Source organism: Lepisma saccharinum, chromosome 4, assembly GCF_977018435.1.
Source record: "Lepisma saccharinum chromosome 4, izLepSacc3.1, whole genome shotgun sequence".
Taxonomy (NCBI): domain Eukaryota; kingdom Metazoa; phylum Arthropoda; class Insecta; order Zygentoma; family Lepismatidae; genus Lepisma; species Lepisma saccharinum.
In genome coordinates this window covers 68,092,847-68,118,838 of record NC_139232.1, presented here as the reverse complement: position 1 = coordinate 68,118,838, position 25,992 = coordinate 68,092,847, and the positions used below count along the sequence as shown (strand labels likewise).

The following is a 25,992-nucleotide window of genomic DNA, read 5'->3' as shown; positions in this document are numbered from 1 at the left end:
GAGAAATCTTTACTATCGTAGTCCATGATCAGTGGTTATGCAGTGTTGCAACCTTCTTCATAGAAAAATACCTACTTTCGTGTTACTGATTTTGTATTTTTTTCAAGGTTCGAAAACTCCACGAACCATGCATGGATAGCCCCACGAACCATTCATAAATAGCCCCACGAAACATTCATAAATAGCCCCACGAACCATGAACGGCAAGGTTAGGTTAGGAAACAGTTAAATTTGACTTTCAAAATTAGAATTTTTTTTGGGTTCGAAAACCCCACGAACCATGCACAGATAGCCCACAAACCATTCATAAATAGCCCCACAAACCATTCACGGATAGCCCCACAAACCATTGACGGATAGCCCGACGAACCATTCATAAATAGCCCCACGAACCATTTACGGATAGCCCCACGAACCATTGACGGATAGCCCGACGAACCATTCATAAATAGCCCCACGAACCATTTACGGATAGCCCCACGAACGATTCATATATAGCCCCACGAACCATTCATAAATAGCCCCACGAACCATTCATAAATAGCCCCACGAACCATTCATGGATAGCCCCACGAACCATTCACGGATAGCCCCACGAACCATTCATATATAGCCCCACGAACCATTCATAAATAGCCCCATGAACCATTGACGGATAGCCTGACAAACCATTCATAAATAGCCCCACGAACCATTGACGGATAGCCCCACGAACCATTCATAATTAGCCTTAGAGATACTGGGTGAAAGGGGGGGGGTTATAACCCCCTTCAACCTTACATTGAGCACGCCACTGATCCTGTGCACGTCATGTTGTCGCAAGTTCGTAATCAGAAATGATGAACAGTAACTCACGTTTATTTACGTTCTAGAACTGTTACACAGTTACAAAACCACGTATTTGAAAACACTGACCGGTTGTTAAGTCATGAAACGCTCGCAGATATTTGGTTCATGTAGTAGACGGACATCAAGGGAACAGCTTTCGTGCATTGGAGTGACATTAATGTCGAAAATTACATGATTTACCGGCAAAAACATTTCAACGAGGTGAAAACAAACTTCCAAGACCTTCCTAAAGTATAAATAAACCCATTTCGGTAAGTACTTTCTCCTGTAAAATTGAAGAAATACGTTTTGGGGATACGAAAATTTTAACCTTGCCGGAAATGGTTCGTGGCGCTATCGTGAAGGTTTTTTGGGGCTATCGTGAATGGTTTTTGGGGCTATCCGTCAATGTTTTGTGGGGGCTATCCATCAATTACTATACCGGAGACACCTATCAATGATTTATTTCGCAATTTTTTACATTGTTAACGTACTATTCTGCATTGCGGAACATTTTTTTAGGTGAAATAATGAATTTCTAACGAAAATAATGTCTTATTTCTTACAATAACGAGTACTTACTGTTGTTCCTTATTTCCCACAAACCATCCACGGGTAGCCCCAAAAACCATTGACGTTAGCCCAAAAATTCACGATAGCCCCACGAACCATCACAAGGACGAGGTATGCCTACTAGGTTAGGTTAGGCCTGTTAGGTTAGGTTCCATTAGCACTCCTTTCATTCAATTTAGCATATACGGAGAATACGAGAGCGTATTGTGCTCTCGTGCAGAAAGCAAATGGCGGCAGCAGCAATAGCGCGTCGGAAATAGATTTTCGTAGAAAACCACATGCATTCCCATTAAAATGGAACAAAACTACATTCCCGAACATCAACAACGCTACAGAAAATGATTTGCGTAAGTACTTTCTCCTGTAAATTTGAAGAAATCCGTCTCCGGTATAGCAAAGTGTTACCAAACTCATTTCCGTAAGTAGTTTCTTGTGTAAAATTGAAGAAATGTGCCTCCGATGTATGAAACTGTTACCGCCGCAGGTGTACTCTTTGATACCCTATCTTACCGAATACGATCTACTGCATTTCTAACAAATTTGGGATACGACTAACATGCTAGTTTTAAAATTATTCATGTTTGTTGTGCAGGTATCATTATTCATTTTTTTACTCTTTTGCAACTAAGTTTCTCCGCAAAAACGAAGATGAATAAGTAATTATAAGAAACTACTACACATTAACCTGGGTAAAACCATTTCCATTTTGTGATTGCAAGTGACGCACACTTTCTTGTTCTTCCTGCAAAAATGTGTTATTTCCATGACACAGCAAAAATTAAGAGCAACCGCAAAATTCGAGACTTAGAAAAGTTTCTGGCTCTGGTGTACAGAAAACAAAACTATTTGGTTAGAATTCTGCAATAATTATTAAAACTTACTTACAAAATACTTGACACCTATCAACTATTGTCAACCTTTCGACAGAAGAGACTTGTACAAATCTCCTTCCTGGATCAGCTGATAGAAAGCGCAGCCGGTGTTGCTCAGTGATGCTAACCTTATTTCCGTAAAAATACCCTCACTGAAAGTGAACAATTTCCCTCTATTCAATCGTACATCGGAGACCACTCAGAAACTGAGGGAATATAATTGGCCTTCTTTTAAAATGCTCTCCCAACATTTCCGTAGATCGACTAAAGGAAACCTCACAAAAAAGTCCCCTGTGCATTGCAGAGTGCCATAAAACCACATTGGTTTGGGGTTATGTAGTAAGCAGTGGCGTGCCGAGGATTTTCGAAAAGTGGGACTACGTAGATTGGTAGTCAGCCTTCATTTTGCCACTTGTTCTTTCTTACAGAAATACTGGACCAAAGGGAGGGTGGGGATGACCCCCTACAACCCCCCCCCCCCAGGGCATACCACTGGTAGTAACGGCCTTACAAATTCTCAATCTCGGCCATACCAGAGAGATGATGTGATCAGCACCACTTTCCAGTGCTGGTCAGTCACATCACCTACAGGTGTAAGATTTCTTTCCCGGAGTACTAATTTCAGGAGAGAAGAAACAGGATTTTTTTTTTTTTATCTCAGGTTGAAGTTTCGTGACTCATGGGTGCCCATATCCCTCAAGGCCAATGGCGCATCCGCCCACAAATCATATCATTCGCACCCTCAAACCATATCGCAAACCACAAAGTATTTAATTACGACAGCATGTCTACCGAAAATATCTTTTTCCTTAGCTTTTTTGTTACAAATGATGCACCTGCTCTGCTTTAAATTAAGCAGTATACCAACACTAAGCACTATATTTTAAGAAGTGATGTTATTAATGAATATCGAGAATATTGCTTATGTCTTGTAATGCAGCTATAGTATTAAACTTCACATTCACCTCAATAAAGCTCCAAACACACATTCTTGCTAAACACCATAGCGAGCAAGAAAATTTTTACATCCATTTCTTTGCAGGCTTTCAGGAATATTAATTGAATGGGGTGTTAATACTTTCTTAAAATCCCGAGATATTTAGTCTTTTCCAGCTTCTCTTTTGTCACGTTCGGGGTCGGAAACGTGTGGATACCATATCGCTAAATACAGTCTCCAAAATTTAATGTTCGAACTCCCTCTTCACTACAGAAATACCTTGACAATCTATGATTTAAAACCTTATCAAGAGTTTTCTATATCCCCCCCTTTAAATTTAGTACTCAATCCTACCACGAAAATTTACATGCTAATTTTAGACTTACTGTTGATATTGAAGAGTGGATATTGCCTCCTCCAAAAAATAAATAGTCTCCACACCAGAATTTACGCAACAGTCTAAGACAATAGTAATACACAAAAATTGGATACCTCCCTTCATTTAATGCTCAATCCTCCTCTGACTAAAATACCCGCCATAATCTAAGTTGGATACTGTCCTCCCAACGTTTAATTAACCCCCCCCCCAGAACCCACGTGTCAATTAAGGTCTAATATGTAAGAGATATTTCTCCCCCCGCCCCATCCTTCGATAATGCCCTTAAACACTTTATTTTCTTCATCTAATGGATTAAATATGGTGCATTTAAGGTGTAAAAGTTTTACATATATTTTGGAAAAACATATAAATGTTGAATTTTACATTATTTGAGGGGGAAAAAATCCCCCCAAATATCTCGAAGGCACAGCGTGCGCCATAATCCGTCAATGTGGGCACCCCTTTCGTGACATGTCCTGTTTATCTGTGGTTTGAGACAAAAATTAGCCATGATGGATTTGGGAATAGCGGTTATGCGATGAGTGGGAAAAAAAGTTAATTCAGAGATATATTATCTAGGTTGGCAGCACTATCTGTACAGAATGTTAACAGAATAATAGAGAATTAAATAATCTACAAATTGTGTATTTTTTTTAATTTTAAGTAGCTTTTTTGCCTCTTTAGGTTAATAGGATAAGGATGATTGACGATCAGATTAAATTACTAAATTAGTGAGAGCAAGGCCGAGATTCGAACCCTGAACCAGGCTGCGAAATCCTGGGGGAGACGGGATTTCCCCCCAGCAACAATCTTGGCCTCAAAAATCCCCCCCACCAAAAAATTCCGGGGGGAGAGTTTTTGTTACAACAAACAAAAGATAAGCAATTACTTTTAAATCAAATATACTGTACTAAGAATAATATCGAAAACGTACACAAATTAGTGTAGTTGTGAGTGTTCAATGCTTTTTCTCTGAAGAGAAATCTCCATCAATACGCACAATAGAAGTAAAACAAGAATGCAAAACAATAATAACTATGAAATATAATTAATTTATATTAACATAAAGCGAAAATAAATAAAAATGTACACATAATAAAACCACTTCAACTATTTCATAATTTATTAACATCTTTAAGCAGTTAGTAAAGGAAGTAGTTTGTTTGCTACATTAGAATATCTGATATTCATAAAAGTAACAAATTTATTTCTTTGTGTGTAATTAATAATAATAATATTTTTAATTACTAATTTAGTACTTTAATTAAGTAATTTATTTTTACTTTTAATAACATTATAAATATGTATATCGTATAATTTATATGTATGTTTGTGGGGGAGGGGAGTTTGTAGATTAAGATCTTCCTCCCCCACCAGTCTTAAATGATTTGGCACCCTGCCCTGAACCTTCGTTGAGTTGATTGCTCAACGCACTCGGCCACCGAGGTGGCACATAAATATCTTTGAGACTGATTGCACAAATGGGACAACATCGAACATCTGTGTATGTCTTTCCGAATGTTCGAAACAAATGTGTCTATCACGATCACGCCGCATCTTGTGTCGTACGTGATGGGTGATCGTAGCCCCAGATTAATGTAACCAGTACTTCCTGCGGATTTTATCTGGTATCGTTAGTCAGCATCTTTTCAGGGTAAATATGTAGATCCTCTAACCCAACAGGAAAGTTTATGCGTAACGTGATAAAAAAGAAAGAATCATGCTACGCTCAGCATTTATCGCACCACAGTTCATAGAGTACTTAAAGTCATTTTCTGTTCCTGATAGAACATGACTTGCACAGAGTGGGGTGGGAAGCTGGGGATTAGCAGAGAGGATGCATTGGCGTAATCAGACGGGGGCCGGGCCCCCTCCAAATTCTTGACAAATTACACTATTCTATAATGCAATGTTTGCAGTATAAAAGTACCATTTTTTTAAAGTTTAATGTTGAGTTCGAAAATAACATTAACTGTTCCTGATTTGATTGTCTCTTGCTTCTTTTCGTGTTATGCAAGGAAATAACAACTAAAGCAACCCGCTAATGTATAATGTGCCTCATTGGAGGCCGCTGTTTAGGTGTCAAAGTTGCGACCACCACATATTTCTGGACTTACATAGATAATTATTAACCTTATTTTGTAGAGAATAATACTTAGATAATGTAATCATAAAGGAAATTTCTTCCCGAGTATTTTCTGTTGTTTTGTGCCTATCATTGGCGTAGCGGCCGCCCCCGCAACCCCGAGGTGTCGGGGCCCCTCCCCGTAATGTTTTCTCTGCGCTCCTGACATTTTATATAATTTCAGAAATTCAAGACATAGTGTCGGTTATTTTCTTAAAATACGAAATAGACAAAATGTAGGACAACAATAACAAAATTTGAACTCGAAATTCACTGAGGTAAGCCCTAAGTAGAAACGCCCGATCGGCAGGGGCGCCGAAACCGGAGAGGCGCCCCCCCCCCCAGTTCTCCGTTGGGCCCCCCATTTTGTAACAACATATTTGCGTGATGGAAATTTCATAAATTATTTTAGGGTTCTGAGGGAAATTAAGTAGGATTCTGCTCTGAAATGGGCGTTCTACTCTCTCTCGGTATTTCTTTTTCCAAATACACAGTTAATTAAGGAAAACACATGGAAAATCATGGTTATGTGACAGAATAGAGGAAGAAGCATTGGAATACTGTAGCCATCGTGTTCTTGAGTGAGTCCGTTAATCGAAAAATAGGTAGTTAGCAGGGTTGTTAAAGGTCCAGGAATTTTTAATAAATTCAATTCCGGTCCAGGAGAGAAAATAAGCAAGCGTAAATGGGTTCTGGACCGTAAAGAACCTTTTTATCTGTAAAGTATTTCAATTCTGGATTCCGTGTTTGACGTGCAAGGCCACCTTTAAACCTTTGAAACCACTGAAACACTTGCGTGCGTGATAAACACTCATCTCCGTACACTTCCTTCAACAAACCATAAATCTCTGTGGCGGATTTTCCGAGTTTCATAAGAAACTTTACATTGGTACGCTGTTCCACTTTCACACTTAACTTTTTTCCGACGGAGCACAGATGTACGGCTTACTTCGTCCACAAGCTACAGCGGAAATGAGCGCCGCGCACCCTGGGCAATCGCACATTCGATAGGCAGGATACCACGTTATACATTCATGCACCGCTTGACCTTGACGTGCTTGCCGTTTGTCGACAGCAACATCAATCCGGTTTCTTTCTAGCCACACCTCGTATAATTTGATCTGAGTCATATTAATTTACATTAATGCTATAACTGCAAATTCAAGTGGTGTTTTTTGAGGGGGCAACACTATTATCGGGGTAATATGCCCCATGCAAAAATACCTTACTTGTCCCTCCATGGAAAAATCTGCGGACGTCCATGATTAGGGGGGGCAATTGCCCCCCGTGCTCACGCCTATGAATATAGACTCATCTGAGTAAATATTTTACCTGAGTTTAGACTTGTGTGGCTGAAAATGAAGTTATGATGTAAGAATGCATTTATTTAAACGCTAGAAACTCCTTCCTGTTCCTTCTACCTTTTTTCATGGAAAAGCAAGTAAAAGTACTTGACATATTGGTATATTTTGCTATTATTACAAATTCAAGGAATTTCAATAATCGATGGCCCTTGTCACATCTGCCTCTTCAGCGTCTCAGTTTCGTGGCCCCCAGGCTATAGCCTAGGATAGTCTAGTGGCAAATACCTCCTGCGACTATTTTAAGAAAAGCAGAAAGACTAGTCCGCTTGCATTTGACGCTACATTTTTGTTGCGAGGCTGAAAGCAGTTTGTTCTTTGCATCGCCTCAACAACTATTTACGAAGTACGATGACCCAAAACCGTCTTAAGTCTGTGGTACTGCGTCAAGTACATAATGAGAAAATGAACAATATTAATACTAAAGGGACCATGAACTATTTTATTGAATGTTGTTTCCTTTCGTAAAAGTTGAAAATATTTTCTATTGCAATATGCCACTGTTTTATTCAATGAGGATTAGTAAATGCCTGTAAACACATGTGTGCTACCTTATACAATGCGTAACTAACACTAAAAAATATGTTTGTGTGTACATGTGCGAAGATATTAAACTTCCATAAATAAATGTGGGAAAAAGCACAGTATATGAACAGAATATCATAATCAAATTCTCGAACAAAAGTTGCATATAAAATATTATGCTACATAATTATATAATCACAATATAGAGATTTTTGTCCAGCTCATAAAGTTCAATGTATATGGTGTTTTAATAAAATGGTAACTGAAAAACTGAACAAGGTGTGTTTTGGATACTTTCAGTTACATTTTTATGAAAACACCCTGTACCTTGATAGGTATATTTTTGTTGTCAGAGCTAGTAATTATAATTACAATGATTCAATACAAACTCAAGTGTGTATATATATATATATATATATATTATTACGTCTCAACTTCGGATTCTAGGATATAAAAAAAAAACCGCGCCCCTCCCCTTCCCCTTGCAAACGGAAAGAAATCTGTATGTACGCTTTGCTTAGCTTTGGGCCCCCCTAAATGTTTGAAGGAATCGGCGCCTATGCCTATCGGTGAACTTAAAATACGTATCAACAGTGTTACTGTAATTTACCAGTCAGTGGCATGCGCGCCGACTACGTGGGTGCTCCGGGGCTCGAGCACCCACATAAATAATCGTGTGGGTGCGCCGCACCCACAAGATTTTTAGTTTGATAAAAACAAAATAAAATAAATATTTCTCACTTGCCATTATCAAAAAATAATAAGCAATTAAAACATTGAGATGAAGTTAAAATTTCTACTTCGCCGGGCAAAAATTTTCGCAATTTCCAAACGTGGCACGGGACGCGTGTGGAAAGCTGAAACACAATATTCAGTATTGCTTCTTTACATACTTTCGAATTCGAACAGTAGGTTTGCTAGTCGCTATGGATAAATTCGTCATACGTTTGTCGTCGTTTTCACAGGTGGATATTACTGACACTGAACATAGTGAAAAGCATGTTCAGTCAAAAAATAAGGAATCCGAGAATGTGTCTTCTGCCAGTTCCTGTAGTACATTAGCAACAAGTGTCAAGAAATCGTCAGGCAGGTCATACCATGAAGGATGCAAAAATACATTTCCTTGGATTTATTACGACAAAGAATTGGACAAAGTGTTCTGTTGTGTGTGTAAAAACGCTTTTGATTCCAGTATAGTGCTTCCGTCGGCAACTGCTACTTCTGCAGACAGGCAGGCACGTATCCAGGAATTCCTTTCGGGGGGGGGGCTCGACACCATTTTTAAGGGGTATAGTAAGAACCTCACAATTGTATGTTCAAGACCAGTGGTGGCAATTGGGTTCCAAAACACGGGGGGGGGGGGGGGTGGAGGGCGGTGCAAGGAAAGTTTACTTTCTCTTGGTAGACAAGGCTTGACATTAAGAGGCCATAATGTTGGGACAAAAAAATGGGGAGCAACTATCCCTTAAATCGTCGCCACTGTAAGGCTGTCATTTTAATCAGAACATGAAATTGGAACGTTTCTTACCACTCGACTCCTCTGTTTCCATGTATTAACATTGTGTGCTGGAACTATCTTAGTATGCGTGTTTGTCCATTTCTTCTCAGCAGGCATCAAAACATCTATGGTGTCTTTGAGTGTTTTTACGAAGCTGTTACACATGCACGGGATGGACAATCCACTCGACAACGCGAGATTCAAATTGTGGGCTGCGAACTGGACACAGACAGCTCTCGAATATTTCTCTCTGATTCGAGCCTGACCACCACAAAGTGTCTTGGCCTCCCATGTTTGCAGCTTTTATAAAAGGCGAAACCCACCAAATTGTTCAGATTCAGGCCTTAGCACTCACAAGTGTTCAAAAATGCCTGTCACAGCTTCCGCTGTCTTGTCATATACCGGCACGAAACAAAGCAAGTCTCCTCAAATACAGGTGGATCACGAAACAATTAATGCACAGTGAAAACCCTTCCGTTCCCAACACATCTAATGTTTCGTCTCCCAGAATGATCAAATGCTTACTCATTTATCTCCAGTGACGTGCCCAAGGGACGGTTGGTGAGGTCATAACCCCATTTGACCCAGTATTCCTATTTTTTATATTTTTTTTTAAAAAAAATAGGAACGTCAAAGACAGGAAGTAAATGGCAAAATCGGGACTAACCACCAAAAATAGTATGCGTAACCCCTCTGCCTTCCGAAAATCCTGGGCACGCCTCTCTTTATCTCGGACACATTTTTTAAAATCAACTCACCAGAAGTTTTTATCATTCCGTATTGGAGATTGAAGTAAGATGCGTTCTTCCTGCAGGTTTGGGTATGATCCTTTAGGGTGCTGTCGTCTGCCTGCCTTCACACCTAACCTTAACAAGGCCCTAATTTTCCATCCTTGTGACTTGGATTTTCAAGACTTAGGAAGGTTTCAGACCAAAGGGACACGCGATACATGTCGATTGGAATGGGCCAATCAACAGCAACGTTTCACACCGTAGCGACACAAAAGGCCGCACAAACCTAATCTTCAGGCGACACTGTGTGAAATCTCCCTTATTAGGCCAATGTCATTGTCACCTCGAAGTAGTAGCTCTTGTTGACCACAGAAAAAAAATATTTTCAACCGGTGGGAATGCTCCTCAGTTTTCTTCTCTCTCCTATATTTTCTGTGCTTGTTCACTATACAGGCAACACCTTACGATTTGATATACACAGGACATGTACTATGTAGACATTTTAACGAAAAATCGGTTGAAGTCAAGGATGGCTAAGTGGTTCAGTTGGTAGATTTGGGTCCTGATAGAGCCTGCAATTTCCGCCTAAAATGTCTACATATGCAACATCTTCTTGCTTTCTCTTCTCGACATTCATAAAATTTTCGGCTGTCTCTTGATGGTAGTTAAGTGTTTGAATGTGTTTCGAAACCAGTAGGTTTAAACAAAAGTATTTTTTTATGCCATGAAATTCTCGGACTGCATATACGAAATTTAGTTCTCGCAAAACTAAATCATCACTCAAAACTTTGATTTTCAGTTGATCTATGCAGCTTATTTCTGTTTTAATAAACCACTCCAATATCTGGTACTGCTGAAATATTCACTTGAGAGAGAGAGAGAGAGAGAGAGAGAGAGGCGCAGGCCTTGATCTGTTCGGCCCTGGAACCGAACTAGCACTACACTGAGGCCCCGGAAGTTCTGCTGTCGTCAATGTCTTCATTTTCGAATCACTATATCTTATAAAGCAACCAGAGGACGCTGACTGATCTGATCACCAATCGACTGTATGAATTGTCACACTTACCTCTGAAATCTCATTAACCGATTCTTTGTACAGATCAACCGAAAAATTGAATCCGCGTATTTATATCCTCATTATATTCTAGAACGTTCCGCAGATAAAACGATTCGTTAATATTGCCAGTAGTTGACTCATTCTCTCATTCAAGAACGTACCCTCTCCCGCCTTCCAGAGATTAGAAATTAGAACGAATCTCCTTACATGTGGCGCTACGTTTGTTGTGCAGCTTCAAAATGCTGACAAGTCTCTTCATAGTGCTCAAGTGCGCTGCGACAACACCGAAAGCGCAAGAAAAGTTTACGTGCAATATTATCAACAGCAGGGTTATAGAACATTCTCCGTCTTGCCTCGATAATTTTCTATCTCCTTAAATCATCGTCACATTATTCAAAAAGCCAAAAACCTATTTTTATTTAGTGTAAAATAAAAAAATTCCTGGGGGGCTCGAGCCACCTCAACCCCACCTTGGATACGTGCTATTAACAATAACAGGGTTATAGAACATTCTCCGTCTTGTCTCGATAATTATTTCTCCCAAATTATCATCACATTATTCAAGAAGCCAAAATCGTAATTTTATCTAGTGTAAACAGAAAAAAAATCCTGAAGGGGGCTCGAGCCACCTCATCCCCACCTTGGATACGCGCAATTATAACAGGGATATAAAACATGCTCCGTCTTGTCTCGATAATTATTTCTCTCCTTACATTATTTTTACATTATTCAAGAAGCCAAAAACCTAATTTTATCTAACGTAAACTGAAATATTTCCTGTGCCCCTTCTTGGATATGTGGTATTATCAATAACAGGGTTACTGAACATTCTCCGTCTTGCCTCGATAATTATTTCTCTCCTTAAATTATTGTCACATTATTTTATTTCACATCACAAGAAACCAAACCAAAAACCTCATTTTATCTAGTGTAAACCTAAAACTTTCGGGGGGGGCTCGAGCCCCCTAAGCCCCCCCTCTGGATACGTGCCTGCAGACAGGGATTCGTGTAATGCATTTGTTCGAAATGAAAACGTTTTTGCGGTCAACAATGACCCAAAAAGATTGAATGATTTGGCAATTTTGCATGTTCATAAAGAAATTCATAAGTGCAAATGACGTAAGAAGGAATGTGTTTTATATTGAAAGTTAACATGTCATGATTATTATTATTATTATTATTTGGTACATGAAGTTAGTCATTTTGTAGTTTCTGTTCACAACAAAATCCTTGCATAGTTCTTTCTGCAATACAATTAAAATTACAGTAGAGCGTCGATTATCCGAAGTAATTGGGGGACATGGGTGTTCGGAAAACTGGTTTGTTCGGATAATCGAACTGTACATGTTTATTTGCCAAAAAGAAGTACTGTACAGTAAATTTATTCATAAAAACAGGCATCTCTTTAAGTATGTATTACAAAGTAACGTACAAAGGCAACTTTAGTAGGAATATATAGTATGTGGTACAGTTTATTAAACAAAAATATGTACATATTACATACGCATTTTGCATGAACAATACACACAGTACACAAAATTAACGTTTAAAAAAATCCTTTATTTTGGTATGTCTAAGCAAGCCTACACGCTTACGAGCAGCTAAGTCACGTACTTTTTTCATTACAGATATCTGAAAGTGAGCGAGTACACAGTTCGGTTAAGCGGTCGTTCGGTTGACCGACGTTCGGATAATCGACGCTCTACTGTATTTGCATTTATGAAGATTTTTTCATTTTAATTTGATGAATGTGGTATTTTCTTTTAGTAACGTGTTGATAATATCATTGTCTCTTGCAATCATTGTGCATGTAAGTTGTTTAAAGTATACAATATTTGATAATTACAGATCTAACCGCCATTGATATGCACCCACAGAAATTTTGGAAAGTCGGCGCCCTTGGTCAGTGGGCACCACACATAACTTCACGACTGCTTTATTTATTTATTTTCATGTGGAAGGTGGTCGAGTGGGTTCCCAGTAACATATCATAAGACAATGCCTGCGATAAATAGCAACGGCGTACTGGCTCAATCAAAGGGGCCCTGGCAACTTAACCTGTGGGCCCTCAGAAATGCCGTATAAAATTTACTTGCTCACAGGTCGCTCATCTCACACCTTTATAGATATACTCTTTGTCGGAATATTTTAGAGTATAAATTGTCTGCAGTAATGAATCCAGTAGGAAGATTCAGTTGCTCAGACAGTCTGTTTTTTATTGCCACACAAACAAGAAAACTTGGTAATTCATCAACTTTTACCACTAATATTAGTTTTGTGTGTGGTATTTAAAATGTAACTTCCCACCAAATATTTTCAAAGGGTTTTCATATTAAATAAGAACCAGTTTTAACGCATTCGCGGTGATTTGGTGTCAAAACGAGGGAGGGGGTAAGCCCAGTGCCGTGCCGCTTGAGGATTTCACAGATCGAACTCAGGCTTGTGCGGCCTGTCATGCGGCTACGGTGTGAAACGTTGCCGTTGATTGGCTCGTTTGTGTCACGTGCCACTTCGGTCTGAAATATCCCTAGGCCCAGGCCCGTAGCCAGGAATTCTTTGTAGGGGGGGCAAAGTCAATCCTAGAGGGGGCAAATTTTTAATATATTGTGTCGCATTGGCAGATATAACGGGGTACACGGAGGCACTTGCCCCCTCCACGAAAAGAGGTAAGTAACAGAAAGGGATGATATCTTGAAAGTGCAACGAACAAACGAACTTCGAGCAACATCAAATAGCAATATTTCGATAATGACCTTTCTAGATTGCCAAAGAATATGAATTTTAACATAAATACCTAGGTAGGCTAATTGGGACTGTATCTACTTGATATTTACAGGTCGATAATGTTAATAGATTATTAATATGCACCAACAACTTTGGGCCTCTCTGCAGAACTGATTAAGGGAGCCCTTTATAAATCATGCTTCATTATGATTCCCTCTAGTTTCTAGTATGCAAGATTTTTACACACAAAGGAATCTAACGAGAATCCAACAACACCATTGTGTTGGATTATACAAGGAAAATAGAATTAATTAAATAATGTTGGTTACATATTATCTACACTTTGATGAATTGTGTAAACATTTGTAGCTAATTTTTTTTTTGTACTTGCTAAAACATTAAAACATGGGTCCCTTAGTCCACCACGGACTTTATTTCTTTCAAAGGGGAGACTCTTGCATCACTACAGACAATGTTTGCCTACTGGTTACGTTAACCATTTTGCAAAATATTGTGTGAATTGTAGTATAGTTGAAATACATGTTTTAACACCTGACAAACAAATAGGAATCCCTTCATTGATCAATGACTTCTTGGATTACAGTGTCATCAGTAATATTTCATATTGAGTTTCATAGAAAGAAATTATTTTAATAGGGTGCAATAATTTTACGGGGCACCATGGCATTCTGTTTAACATTTTTTTCTTCATAAAGATCGTTTGGCTTCCAGAGCCGACTTCTGCCGCCCCATAGATACTTATGGCTCTGATCTTGGACTATAGAACAGAATAGAACAGCAGCCATTGCGAGCGAAGCGAGCAAGAAAATTTTACGAAATGTTTTTTTATTTGTATAAAATTTGAAATCGAGGGGGGGCAATTGCCCCTCTGTGCCCCTTGCAAGTGCCCTTGTCCGTCTGGTAGAAAAATGCAAGGAACACGTAAAAATTTATTCCATCATGAGTATCCAATTGCTCTGCTATTCTTAGATTCTCCTAGTCTTGTTTTTTACTTAAATGTTTGCTTCCCCTAGAATGGACTTCTGTCAAGGTCAGGGGGAGAGGACAATGCCCCCTGCCCCCCTGTAGTTGCGGCACTGTTTATGAGTGTCTCTTCATCAATTTCACGTCATCCTTCATTGTTGCGATTAGCTAGAAGTGGCAGAAAAGCAACGCAAAGTAACAAAAATCAAATATCCACTCCCTCTCTCTACCACACTATTACCAAAAGATAGACTTGGGAAACAAAAATTTAACCAATTCAAAGTTCATAGCAACACATCCAAGAAAAATATCCAAACACATTAGATACCTTTAATACAATACTACTCAAAATGTCACAACTGTTCTAGATACTGCAAATTGTGAAATAATTTCCCGAAGTCTAATCTGGAAGGGAATCCCCCCCCCCCAATCCTGATTCGACATTATCCGAAATCCCATACACCCTAATAAATCACAAAATCAATAAGTGTCTTTGTAATGTTGCTAGAGTAACACATGATATAATTGTAAAGATTAGTGAGAATTCGAAGTAGGAATGTGTTCTGTATTTTTCACAGGGGAGGCAGAGCAGGCTCTCAGGGGGGGCAACTGCCCCCCCTGCCCCCCCTCTAGCTACGGGCCTGCCTAGGCCATACTGCGGGGATAACTACAGTCCCGTCGCTCTTATATCCGGCGCGGGAACCAACTTTATGGCAGTGACTCTCTGTTGCCGTGTTTGCCTACGAAGGAACTTACAGTCAAACAGCCAATTAGACACACCGCTGGCCCCCTGTTTGAGGAACAATCAGCAAACTTTGAAACCCTCCTCCCTGAAGTAACCACCAGGGAAACAGGATTTTGTCAAAATAGCAGTTCTGCGCCGTGATTGAACACCGAGAGATACAACGGCAGGACTGTAGCACTCCACGCCTTCCCGCCTAATCTCCGCTACTGAGTTGCAGCATTACAGTACATTTAATTGACGGCCGAGTCTGCTGCCAGCAGTAAGAATAAGCGTCAAATTTGCTCCTGCCACGAAATTCGTCTGCTAAGAGGATGTTACAAATCTTAAGAACAGATAAAGACAAGAAAAATGCAAGTTTATGACTTGGAGAATGAATGTACAGGTAATTTAGAACCTTTCTTTTTAGAAAGTATTTAGCGATATTATTTTAATGCTAACAGAACCTAACCTAACTACGAGAACATTTAGGTTTATTATTAGAAGAATGCTAAGGGACCTAATCTTAAAACATATTTGTGTAAGTAATCGCTAAAACTTCACAGTATGTCTTACAGACGTAATTGCATACATAGCATGATAAAATCACTATAAAACAAAGACCGAGTCTGCTGCCACGCGCATGTCTCTTTTTAGGTTACTGCAGAAAAAGAACATGGCAGCAGACACTACCGCCACTACCTTGATGGATTTGGCGTATTTTACTTCGCTTTTCTGCCACTTTTGGCTATTCGCGAAGATGAGATGAAATTGATGAAGGGAAGAACAGAACGCCTATGCTCATGCAAGGATTCGAACGCTGGCGTCGTAAAGCGCTGTGCTAACCACTCCTCCGCGGAGGTCGGCAGTATTACCGTCGACTGGTGTACTATAAATTTAATCTCTGATCTTCCAACAATCACGCGACACAGTGCCTTGGATTTCGTAACCTGCAAAACCTCAAGGACAAAGGAAGTTCGTTATCTATAGAAAACCCAGAATGAGTCAAATGTTTTGCAGCGGTGCATGCAATTTCCCGTACTTTAAAATTCATAGTACGTGTTTCGTCGACACGACTTGATAAAAGTTTATTCAATGTTGATTTCCAGCTTCAACGAAGTTAAGATTATTTGTATGCTTATTGCTTACATGCAAGTATTTTCGCCAGGAAAAATTAGCAGGGTTGCGGAGCTGTGAGAATATTTTGTAGCTTGTGGCTCATTATTGGCCGAGTGCACCAACGCCGATTATTTCGAAGTTCAGATGAACGAGATCAATTGTAATCCACTCTAAATGAACTTGGTTTAAAGATTTGCATTGCACCAACGAAAAACGACGTTCAGGAGATTCCGTTCAACTGATCCGAGATTAATTTGTAAGGCTATACCTGATTGGTTGGCTAAAACAAATGACAATCAAGAACCCAATAGAGTAATGTGATGTGTTAAAGTATCAACATGTAGGAGAAGAAAATAATTCGGGCTGCAAACTTCTATGAATTTGAAAGATGTACTAATCAACCTTGTCAATATGTACAAGGATGTAGTGGAGCGTAAAAAAATAATAATATTAAAAAAGAACTGACGGTACAACACAAAAGAGAAGGAGAAAGCATGGAACCTTCTTCTACGGGACTTTAATGCCTTACCAAATGCATTCGATTTTGATGGCCGCGTGCACCAACGCCGATTATTTCGAAGTTCAGATGAACGAGATCAATTTTAATCCATTCTAAATGAACTTGGTTTAAAGATTTGCATTGCACCAACGAAAAACGACGTTCACGAGATTCCGTTCAAATGATCCGAGATTAATTTGTAAGGCTATACCTGATTGGTTGGCTAAAACAAATGACAATCAAGAACCCGACAGAGTAGTGTGATGTGTTAAAGTATCAACGTGTAGGAGAAGAAAGTAATTCGGGTCGCAAACTTATCTGAATTTGAGAAATGTACTGATCAACCTTGTCGACGAGTACAAGGATGTAGTAGGGTGTAAAGAAATAATAATCTTAAAAAAGAACTGACGGCGCAAGACAAAAGGATAAGGAGAAAGCATGGAACCTTCTTCTATGGGACTTCAATGCCTTGCGAAATGCATTCGCGAGAGAACAGCGTACGCTCATATGGTATGGTACGCTCGCCCGCTCAATAAAGATATTTTATTATTATTATTACTGTATTGTGGTAAGTATTTGAATTTTTCATTACTTAATTCTTATATATTTATATTGTCGTGTCGTGTAAATAGCCAGTAACATGTATTTTCGTAAATTTATACAATCATATTTCCTCTGTTGTAATTTACCTTGCACATGCATATGTTTTGTGTTCTGGGATAGAAAGTACAGTATTTAGAAACATTTCGACTTTGTGCCACAGAACCACAAATTATTATTATTATTTTGGCCGTTTTTAGTTTACTTTACACATTTCTCGAATTATCGGCATTGTACATCCAACATCTCTAGCGTTTGCACGCCCTCGATATCACTTTCCGCTCTTTTTATATTGAAAAACAACTGCCTGCAGTCGAAGCGTCAGTATCGTGAACCAGGATCAGACACCAAAACGGTGCCGAATGACCGATCAGAAGACAAACTCGTTTTGATGTTCCTAGATGGCGATCAAGTGTTGAACCGTCTTGGTGCAATGGAATTTTCCAGTGATCCTTTCCCGATCCGAGTTTAAAATTTGATCTTCGTTCGTGCACACGGCCATATGGCGCCCAACCGCCGCCGTGTGGAACATTTCAAGCTTTAAGCGTCCTCATGCCACGCCGCTCCGAATTGCCGTGTCTTGCGAAATTATAACATTTACCTTTCGTTTACCTCTACAAAGAATGCGGGAACTGGATACATCACGACGTGAATTGACACGAAAGCACATTTATAGAAGTGGAGAACGGGGGGAGGGGGGTGTCTCCAGTAACCTCCACACTGGGAATTTCACCAAGTAGTTTCCGAGCACTTTGGTGGGCGCCACTGCCGTACGCAGAGGGGGCTGGTCTGAAGGGGCTACAGCCTTTCCGAAATTTTGATAAAATCAACACTTTCAAATAAAACCAAGGAAGAATTAGGGAAAAACCAGAGTGGAAAATGCAAATGCCCCTTCTAATGACCCCGAATTGCCATTTGAGTGGAATGTTTTAAAATATAAAATTCCAGTCCCTCTCCGGCTCCCCCCCAAAAAAGAATTCTTCCGACGTCAGTGGTGGGTGCACTGTACTTAGGGTTACCAATGTCCTATTTTCCCCGGAAATGTTATACATTTTAATCTCATGCCCACTGTCCAGGAGGAATTTCAAAGATTCAAAGAAAATTGCCAATACACTACATTTTAAGCATTGCTCAATTTGGAATGAGAAAATACATTTGTAGCTAGAGGAACATAATGTCCGAGAAATTTTCTGAGGAAAAATTATTATTGTATAGCCTGGTATATGGAATACACTGAAAAGTGCTTAAAAAATCACAAAAAGACAATGATGATGCAAAGCAGTGCACGGATTAAATTTATTTGTTTTTCGGCATCATCAATTGTTTTATATCTTAGGTGTACGTATACAGGAATAATAATAATAATGTCATTATTAATAATAATTCGAAAATTTTAAAGTATTATAAAAATTAATTTCCTCATGCAAATATATTTCCTGGGTGTTCAGTGTTCCGCTACATTTTGCAATACACAAAGGCTATACTACTTATTTTCACGTTCTGCACAAAATTTAACTGATTTAAAATAGATTAACATTTCTAGGTTCCACATATATGAACTTCCAAAAACAGTTCATCTCAGTTTTCTTGTGTCAGAATTGAATATGAGAATGATGAAATCAGAGGCCTTGACATAAAATTTATAAATATATCACTTTTAGGCAAAAAGGGAAACTAGATTCAGTAAAACCTCGTTAATCCTGACCCTGATAAGCAGGACTTGGCTTAATCCGGACAGGAAAAAAAAACAAAATGCAAGATATTAAATGTGGCTAGAAGTCAACAATAGCATTTGTCGTACGTAGTATTGCTTTACATTTTACTGTACTGTATAGTGTATTTAGGCCTATGCCCTTTAGGTTATTTTAGTTAATCCGGTCAAGTATCCCCCATTAGTCTGGATTAACGAGGTTTTACTGTACTACTAAAAATTTTGTTAGGTATTTCTTGAAAATACAGTCATATATGATGTGCAGAACTCATTGATTGCACTGATGATTGACATGGTCGTGCCAGAGTGAACCATATGATATTATTAATAGTCATAAGAATATATTTATCTCAATACAAATTGAGAATGAGCAACATGAGACTATATATTGGTATACATGTGATACCTCTCAGGGCACGGGAAAATATTTGCAGTAAATTAACAAAACTCAGGACTTACATGTTAACATCTAGATTCAGAATCTATTTATCTAGAGCAGCACAAAAATTATCACATGAACTTCCATTAATCTCGTCACTTCTATTCTCTTTTGCAACAAGATTCATATCTATCAGACGGGATGGTATACTTCAGCAGTCTGTTCATACGTCCAGGAAGGACATGTCAATCGCCCCCTCCATTGAGAAACAAAATCGACGACGACTCGTGGAAGCACTCACAGTCTAGGAGATTTTGGATTCAACCTTCTAAAAGTATCTTCCTCATGTCTGGAGAACAACTAAAAATCTTCAGATTGTCGAAATTCACCTTACACACTTCCTTGTGCGTTTTTGTGTCCAATAACACTGCCGTGTTGAATTTTACTTGGGTAGCTATGAACGGTCCTGTCCACAAATAAAACAACTTGGAAATGGTTCGGTTAGCAGCTGAACTTGGACGATGACTTCTTAGCAGCACCAGGTCATCCTCCTTCAACTGCAAAGCATGGCACTTCTGCTTCAGTTTCCGCCTCTGCACAGCATATTGTTCCCTTAACTGCACTTGAACAACCTTACTCTGCCAGTCTTTTTCACCATCTTTGGATTCGGGCTGGAAATTTAGTACAATCTTGGATAGAACCGCACGTATAAAAATAATTTGCAATTGTTATTAACCAATGAGGCAATATTGAAGAGCATTTTGAACAATATCTGGGAGACACACTGGCAATACACGTGAAGAAATCGTAAGAATTTCTGCAACTCAACTGGATAAAATCTTTGACTCACTGGAACGTCACTGGACAGTTGAATGTCACAAACTAAGCCCTTTTCCGTGCCAGGCCTCTCTGAAAACACCTTACTATGTGCAATAAATATCTTAAATAATTTGGCTCTTTGCTCCTTATCCAATAATTCACTGGAGTCAATCTTCTCCCTTATATCCTCTAGCGGTGTAGCCCATTTATCGTAGCTAGCTTCAATCCTCCGGACGCTCATTTGCTTATCAACGGAATCATCATCATCTAGCTTTTGCTCAATTGGCTCTCCATCCACCATTAGATACAACTTTTTATGCTTGAGATTGATCTCTGCTTCATATATCTGCAAAAACGAATAACCCAATAATAAGTTTGAAGGCAAATCCTTCACAACAAAAATTTCTAAAGGTATGGTGCTCTCAGCAATTTCCAGCACGATTCCGCACTTTCCCACAACTAGAGTTCAACTTTTTCCAGCGAAATCAATAAGTCGCACTTCTGGAGTAGCTTGTAACATGGCCCCTGGTAAATTTTGCTTTATTTTCTTCCAAATCTCTAGACTCAGAACAGATATTTCAGCTGCAGTGTCCACTATACAAGTTATATCAACATTTGCTACACGTGCCTTGAACTCAGGCGCTCTTCCAAAGTTTTAGACTCACTAGCCTGACACAATTTGTAAAGAAACTCACTCTCTTCATAATTTATAACAAACACCAGCTTCAGATCATTATTTACAGACTGGGAAATATTTTCTGCAGGCCCCAGTTCTATCCGAGACCGCCCGACATCAGAAGGGGACGTTTCTATGCCAGGCGTGGGGTAAAATCCCGCACCTGGTCGAGATTTGCTCCATTCTCCCAGCAAAAATTTCTGGTTAGCTCGACGCTCTGTTGCTGCTCCTTACTAGGGTACGACACTGCAGCATCTGTTTGTAAGCCACTGCTCGCCACTTGCAATCGTGGAGAGCTACGACCTTCCCTCAAAGGTTTACTGTGCCCCGGGGAAGATAAACGGTTCTCAGTTCGTGGTCTCTCACAAGTTTCGTATCTGGCAGCAGTATACTCACGTCTCTGTCTATTTTGGCTTTGTTGACGATAACGATTGCCGTTTCTATATGGACCTGCAGAGCGATTTTCACGGTAATTATTCTGCCTCTGGACCATACGAACCCTCGGGTTTCTGTTTGCCGAGTTGCCTGGAATATCTCGGTTGTTCTGGTGAGTAGGATTCTCCTTCCTCCACGCAGTGCGCCAAGCATCCTGCTCTTCCGCTTGCTCGTATCTCTTAACAAAATCTGCAAGCAAATCAACAGTTACGGGAGCGTGGGCCATACACAATTGCTTCACTCTATAAGGCAATTGGCCGATTATGAGGTTTACCACCTCCTGCTCTGTGTAGTGGCTACTCAGGTTTCTGTAAGCAGAGTACAAAGACCAAACATATTCTTCCAAACTATTGTCATTGTTTTTGTTGTACCGTTTGGCCCTAACAGATGCCAACTACCTTTCTTTTGCCTCTGAAGATGCAAAACGCCTCTTAAACGCCCTACGGAAATCTGAATATGTGTGGAAATCATTCTTATGAGAGTAGAACCAATGATAAGCTATGCCCGTTAGCAAACGAGAAATAATCTCCAGCCTGTATCTATGCGGGATCTGAAGGATCTCAAGGTTTTTATCTAATTCCTTCAGATAAATCTCAGCCGAAGTGGCTATAATATTTTCGTCGAATTTCCGCATGGAATTCAGGTCAGCCATCCGGGGAGGCATCCCACCACGCGTAGCATTGGTTCGAGATTTTCTCTTTTCCGATCAAGTCGACTCGCTGCCTGAAGAACTGGAAACAATCTCTCTGTGGCATCTTTTTTTTTTTTTTACATGTGTACGGTTTCGTTGCCCAGAAGAGACCTCAGAACGACTAGGAGACAGTAACCTTCGAAAAGGCACGCCCAGCTGGTCCACCCGCGGTAACTCTGGTTCACCGGAGAGTGGCAACTTGCTTAAAGTGGTTGAAATTTTTCCACTCTTCAGCATTCTCTCTAGGACCCTCCATGCTGCTTTTAAGGTTTTCTGCCACCGTCTCTACAACTCGCAAATTCAAGTTTTCTCTCAGCTGATATACCATACTGGTCACCTGGTTGTCCAACTCTCTGGACATTTCTTCCCTGAAACCGCTCTGCGTTTCAGTGATTTCCTTTCGGAAGTCCTCCTTGGTCTGCTCAGCTTCTTCCCTCAACAGAACAACTGTTTCACGGAGTTTAGATTCCAGCTGCTGAGAATTTGACTGACATGCTTGACGTAAGCTCACCATCTCAATTTCAAGGCTTTCGTTCAATTTCTGCTGTCCCTCAGACATTTGCAGAGTCAGTTGTTCGATCCTCCGTCCCATCTCTGAATTGGATGCAGCGAGTTGTGAACAACTCTGGGACAGCTTCTCCTCCATCCTTTCTTCTAGCCGGCACTCAAGAGTTCTACTACTTTCTTCCAATTTTAGTTGTAAACTGTGATAAACTCCAAGATATTCATATTTTCCTGGAGTTTATCCTCTAACCTCCTAGAGTTCTCATGTAACTTAGCCTCCAAGCTATCAGAATGTTCCCGCATTCTAGATTCTAGGTTATTCACATTTTCCGTAATCCTTTCCTGGATTCTAAGTTCTAGGTTACTAGTATTTTCAGCCATTTTAGCTTCCAGACTGCTAGCATTTTCTGTCGTTTTTTTCTGGATTCTAGTTTCCAGGTTGCTGGAATTTGTCTCCAGCATTCGCTGCAACGACGTGAGCAAATCAGCAGTAACAGGAACAACAGTAACTGAAAGTTTTTCTTTGCATGCGAGACATGTTAATTCACCAGGAGAATTACTTTCCTTTGGTGACTTTAGCTTTGCACAATTCAAATGAAAAGTATTTTGAAACTCAGTGCAAACAAACGTATCATTAAGCCTTGATGTAGTCTCACAGCAAAACACATGAACTGTGCTTTCCTCAACATATGAAGCTTTGCTTCCACTTCTTAATATTTTCTTTTCCCATTGTTGCGCATCAAAAGTTCTGAATCAACTGCAAATCTAAAACACGATACCAAAGATTAACGTAGCTAAAGCACAATGTGCTCGTGGCCTCACGTTCTGTGCGCCAAATTATTGACATGGTCGTGCCAGAGTGAACCATATGATATTATTAATAGTCATAAGAATATATTTATCTCAATACAAATTGAGAATGAGCAACATGAGACTATATATTGGTATACACGTGATACCTCTCAGGGCACGGGAAAACATTAAGATTTGCAGTAAATTAACAAAACTCAGGACTTACGTGTTAACATCTAGATTCAGAATCTATTTATCTTGATTATGCAATTAAGAACAACATTTTACATCATAATGAAATGCACTAAAAGTCATCGTAACAGCAGCACAAAAATTATCACATGAACTTCCATTAATCTCATCACTTCTATTCTTTTTTGCAACAAGATTCATATCTATCAGGCGGGATGGTATACTTCAGCAGTCTGTTCATACGTCCAGGAAGGACATGTCATGATACAAATTCAAATATCTAATGGAAATATTTGAAATATCAGTTTATTGCTAACATTTCCTCCAGCACATTCTTTACCACGGATTTGTGCCGTTAAGCCGTACTTTATACCTGCATTGGTCTGGTTGCTCTAACTGTAGTGGGTGCTGTATTATTTTACTCTCACTTACTGTCAGTGAAGCAGGAAGGGGGTGCAGAGTGCAGGGCAGGGGTGGACAACTCAGCGAAGTGTCTTGAAATTTTTGTTGAGTGAAGGCATGAAACCGATAGAAATTCATTGCCACATGACAGTTCAGCAGGGTGACAACTGTACGAGTCGATCATAAGTGTACGAGTGGGCTGAGAAGTTCAAACAGGGCATAACCAGTGTTGAAGATTCTCCACATCCAGGTCACTCTGTTACTGCGTGCTCAATGGAGTGCCGGAAAGGTCATGTTAACTTTGTTTTGGGACCATAAGGGACCAATTTTTGAACATTACATGCCCAGAGGTCATAATGTAAACAGTACCACCTACTCCAACCTTTTGTGCCAAAAACTGAAACCAGCCATTCTACAGAAACGACGTGGTCTGGTGTCCACTGGTGTCCCTTAGCTCCATGACAATGCGACACCACACACTGCCAATGTCACATTGTCTACCATCGAGGGACTAAGGTTTGAGTACTTACCCCACCCTCCATATTCGGCTGATCTCGCACCTTCCGATTTCCAGACCTTTGGCCCACTGAAAGATGCACTAAGAGGATCGAGGTTCCAGAATGACGAGGAAGTCCAGTCAGCGAGGCATGAGTGGTTACGCACGCATCCAAAATATTTTTTCCTGTGGAATCAGTGCCCTTATCGAGCACTGGCGTAGGTGCATTGAACTGGGAGGGAGAGGGGGGGGGGTGTATGTTGAAACATAGTACTGTTATTTTGGTGCTTGTAATAAATATTTGTTACAACATATTTCCAGTTATATATTGAATGAGCCTTGTATTTTGCAAGACACCACTTACCTTTGCTCACAAATACTTTCTTTTCAGCTTTAATAGTCTTCCTCAAGTTAAAATAATATGGAGCATTAGGATTATAATAAGAAATACAAAGGATTTGGGTGGCAAAAAGGCTGCAGGTGGCAGGTGTGAAGATCTGTTGAATACAGAACCAACCACCCATGAAATTATAAGAAATGATGTGTCCAACTGGTTAATTGAAACAATTACATTGATTTGTTCAACTGATATTAGTGTATATTTTTGTCTCAACAAATTACTATCATTTACCATCAAAGTATTGTTTAATTCCAGACTACTTTAAATTAATGTAACAACTGTGGACGAATGAAAAAGAAGTGTAAGTGATGGGTCAATGCAGAGTTATTAAAGATGTTATGATTGGAGAATAAAATATATGACACACTCAAGTAATTCAGTGGCAAGTCTGAGGAAGTTCAGTTCGTGTCTGATTATTTCAATTTCTGTTATTTTATGCCAATTTTCTACCTCTTGCATTAATTGTGTGATGAACTGATGAAATGGATAATGATAGCAACACAACAGATCCTTGCCTTACCCAGCACAAGGTTCAACCAGAGACCTCTTGCATTGTAGTGTATGACGCTCACCATTCTGCCATGGAGGTAAGTTCGTGTCAAATTAGTACCAACAAAAAAACATCCAGTCTTGTCTGAAAAAGAACAAAGAGTAAATATTTAAGACAAGAGTCCAAGTGAAAGTACATAATGAAACCCTCCCTCCATCTTAAGGATAAGGCCAGATTTTATAATTTTGTAAAAGAAACAAAAATAATTAATTATAATGAAGGTAGTTAGACAAGTAGACACACTTGTTCTCAACTCATCTTAAAAATTATCAACTTGGTTCAATCTCCGGTTTTCATCTCAGTATAAAATGCTACACTGATGGTCTCATCTTTTAAAAGCTGACTTCCATGGCAGAATGATTAGCACAACACACTACGACGCCACATATCCCGGGTTCGAACACTGGCATTG

The 25,992-nt window shown here is 39.6% G+C and overlaps 1 protein-coding gene across 4 annotated transcripts in view; it reads right to left on the bottom strand.

Annotated features, from left to right (window-relative positions):
* LOC145986549 (putative serine hydrolase) overlaps positions 1-25,661 on the bottom strand; it is a 33,256-nt gene extending 7,595 nt beyond the window's left edge. The window contains exon 1 of one of the 4 annotated variants that reach the window (XM_083120683.1): positions 25,603-25,661. In XM_083120683.1, the coding sequence (XP_082976809.1) occupies positions 25,603-25,605 (3 nt within the window). In that variant the 5' untranslated portion in view covers positions 25,606-25,661. Of the gene's footprint in view, positions 1-2,282; positions 2,406-25,550; positions 25,578-25,602 lie in introns of those variants that run through there. The other 3 variants (XM_083120686.1, XM_083120684.1, XM_083120685.1) reach the window with 3 other exon arrangements.
* Between the last annotated feature and the right edge of the window lie 331 nt (positions 25,662-25,992).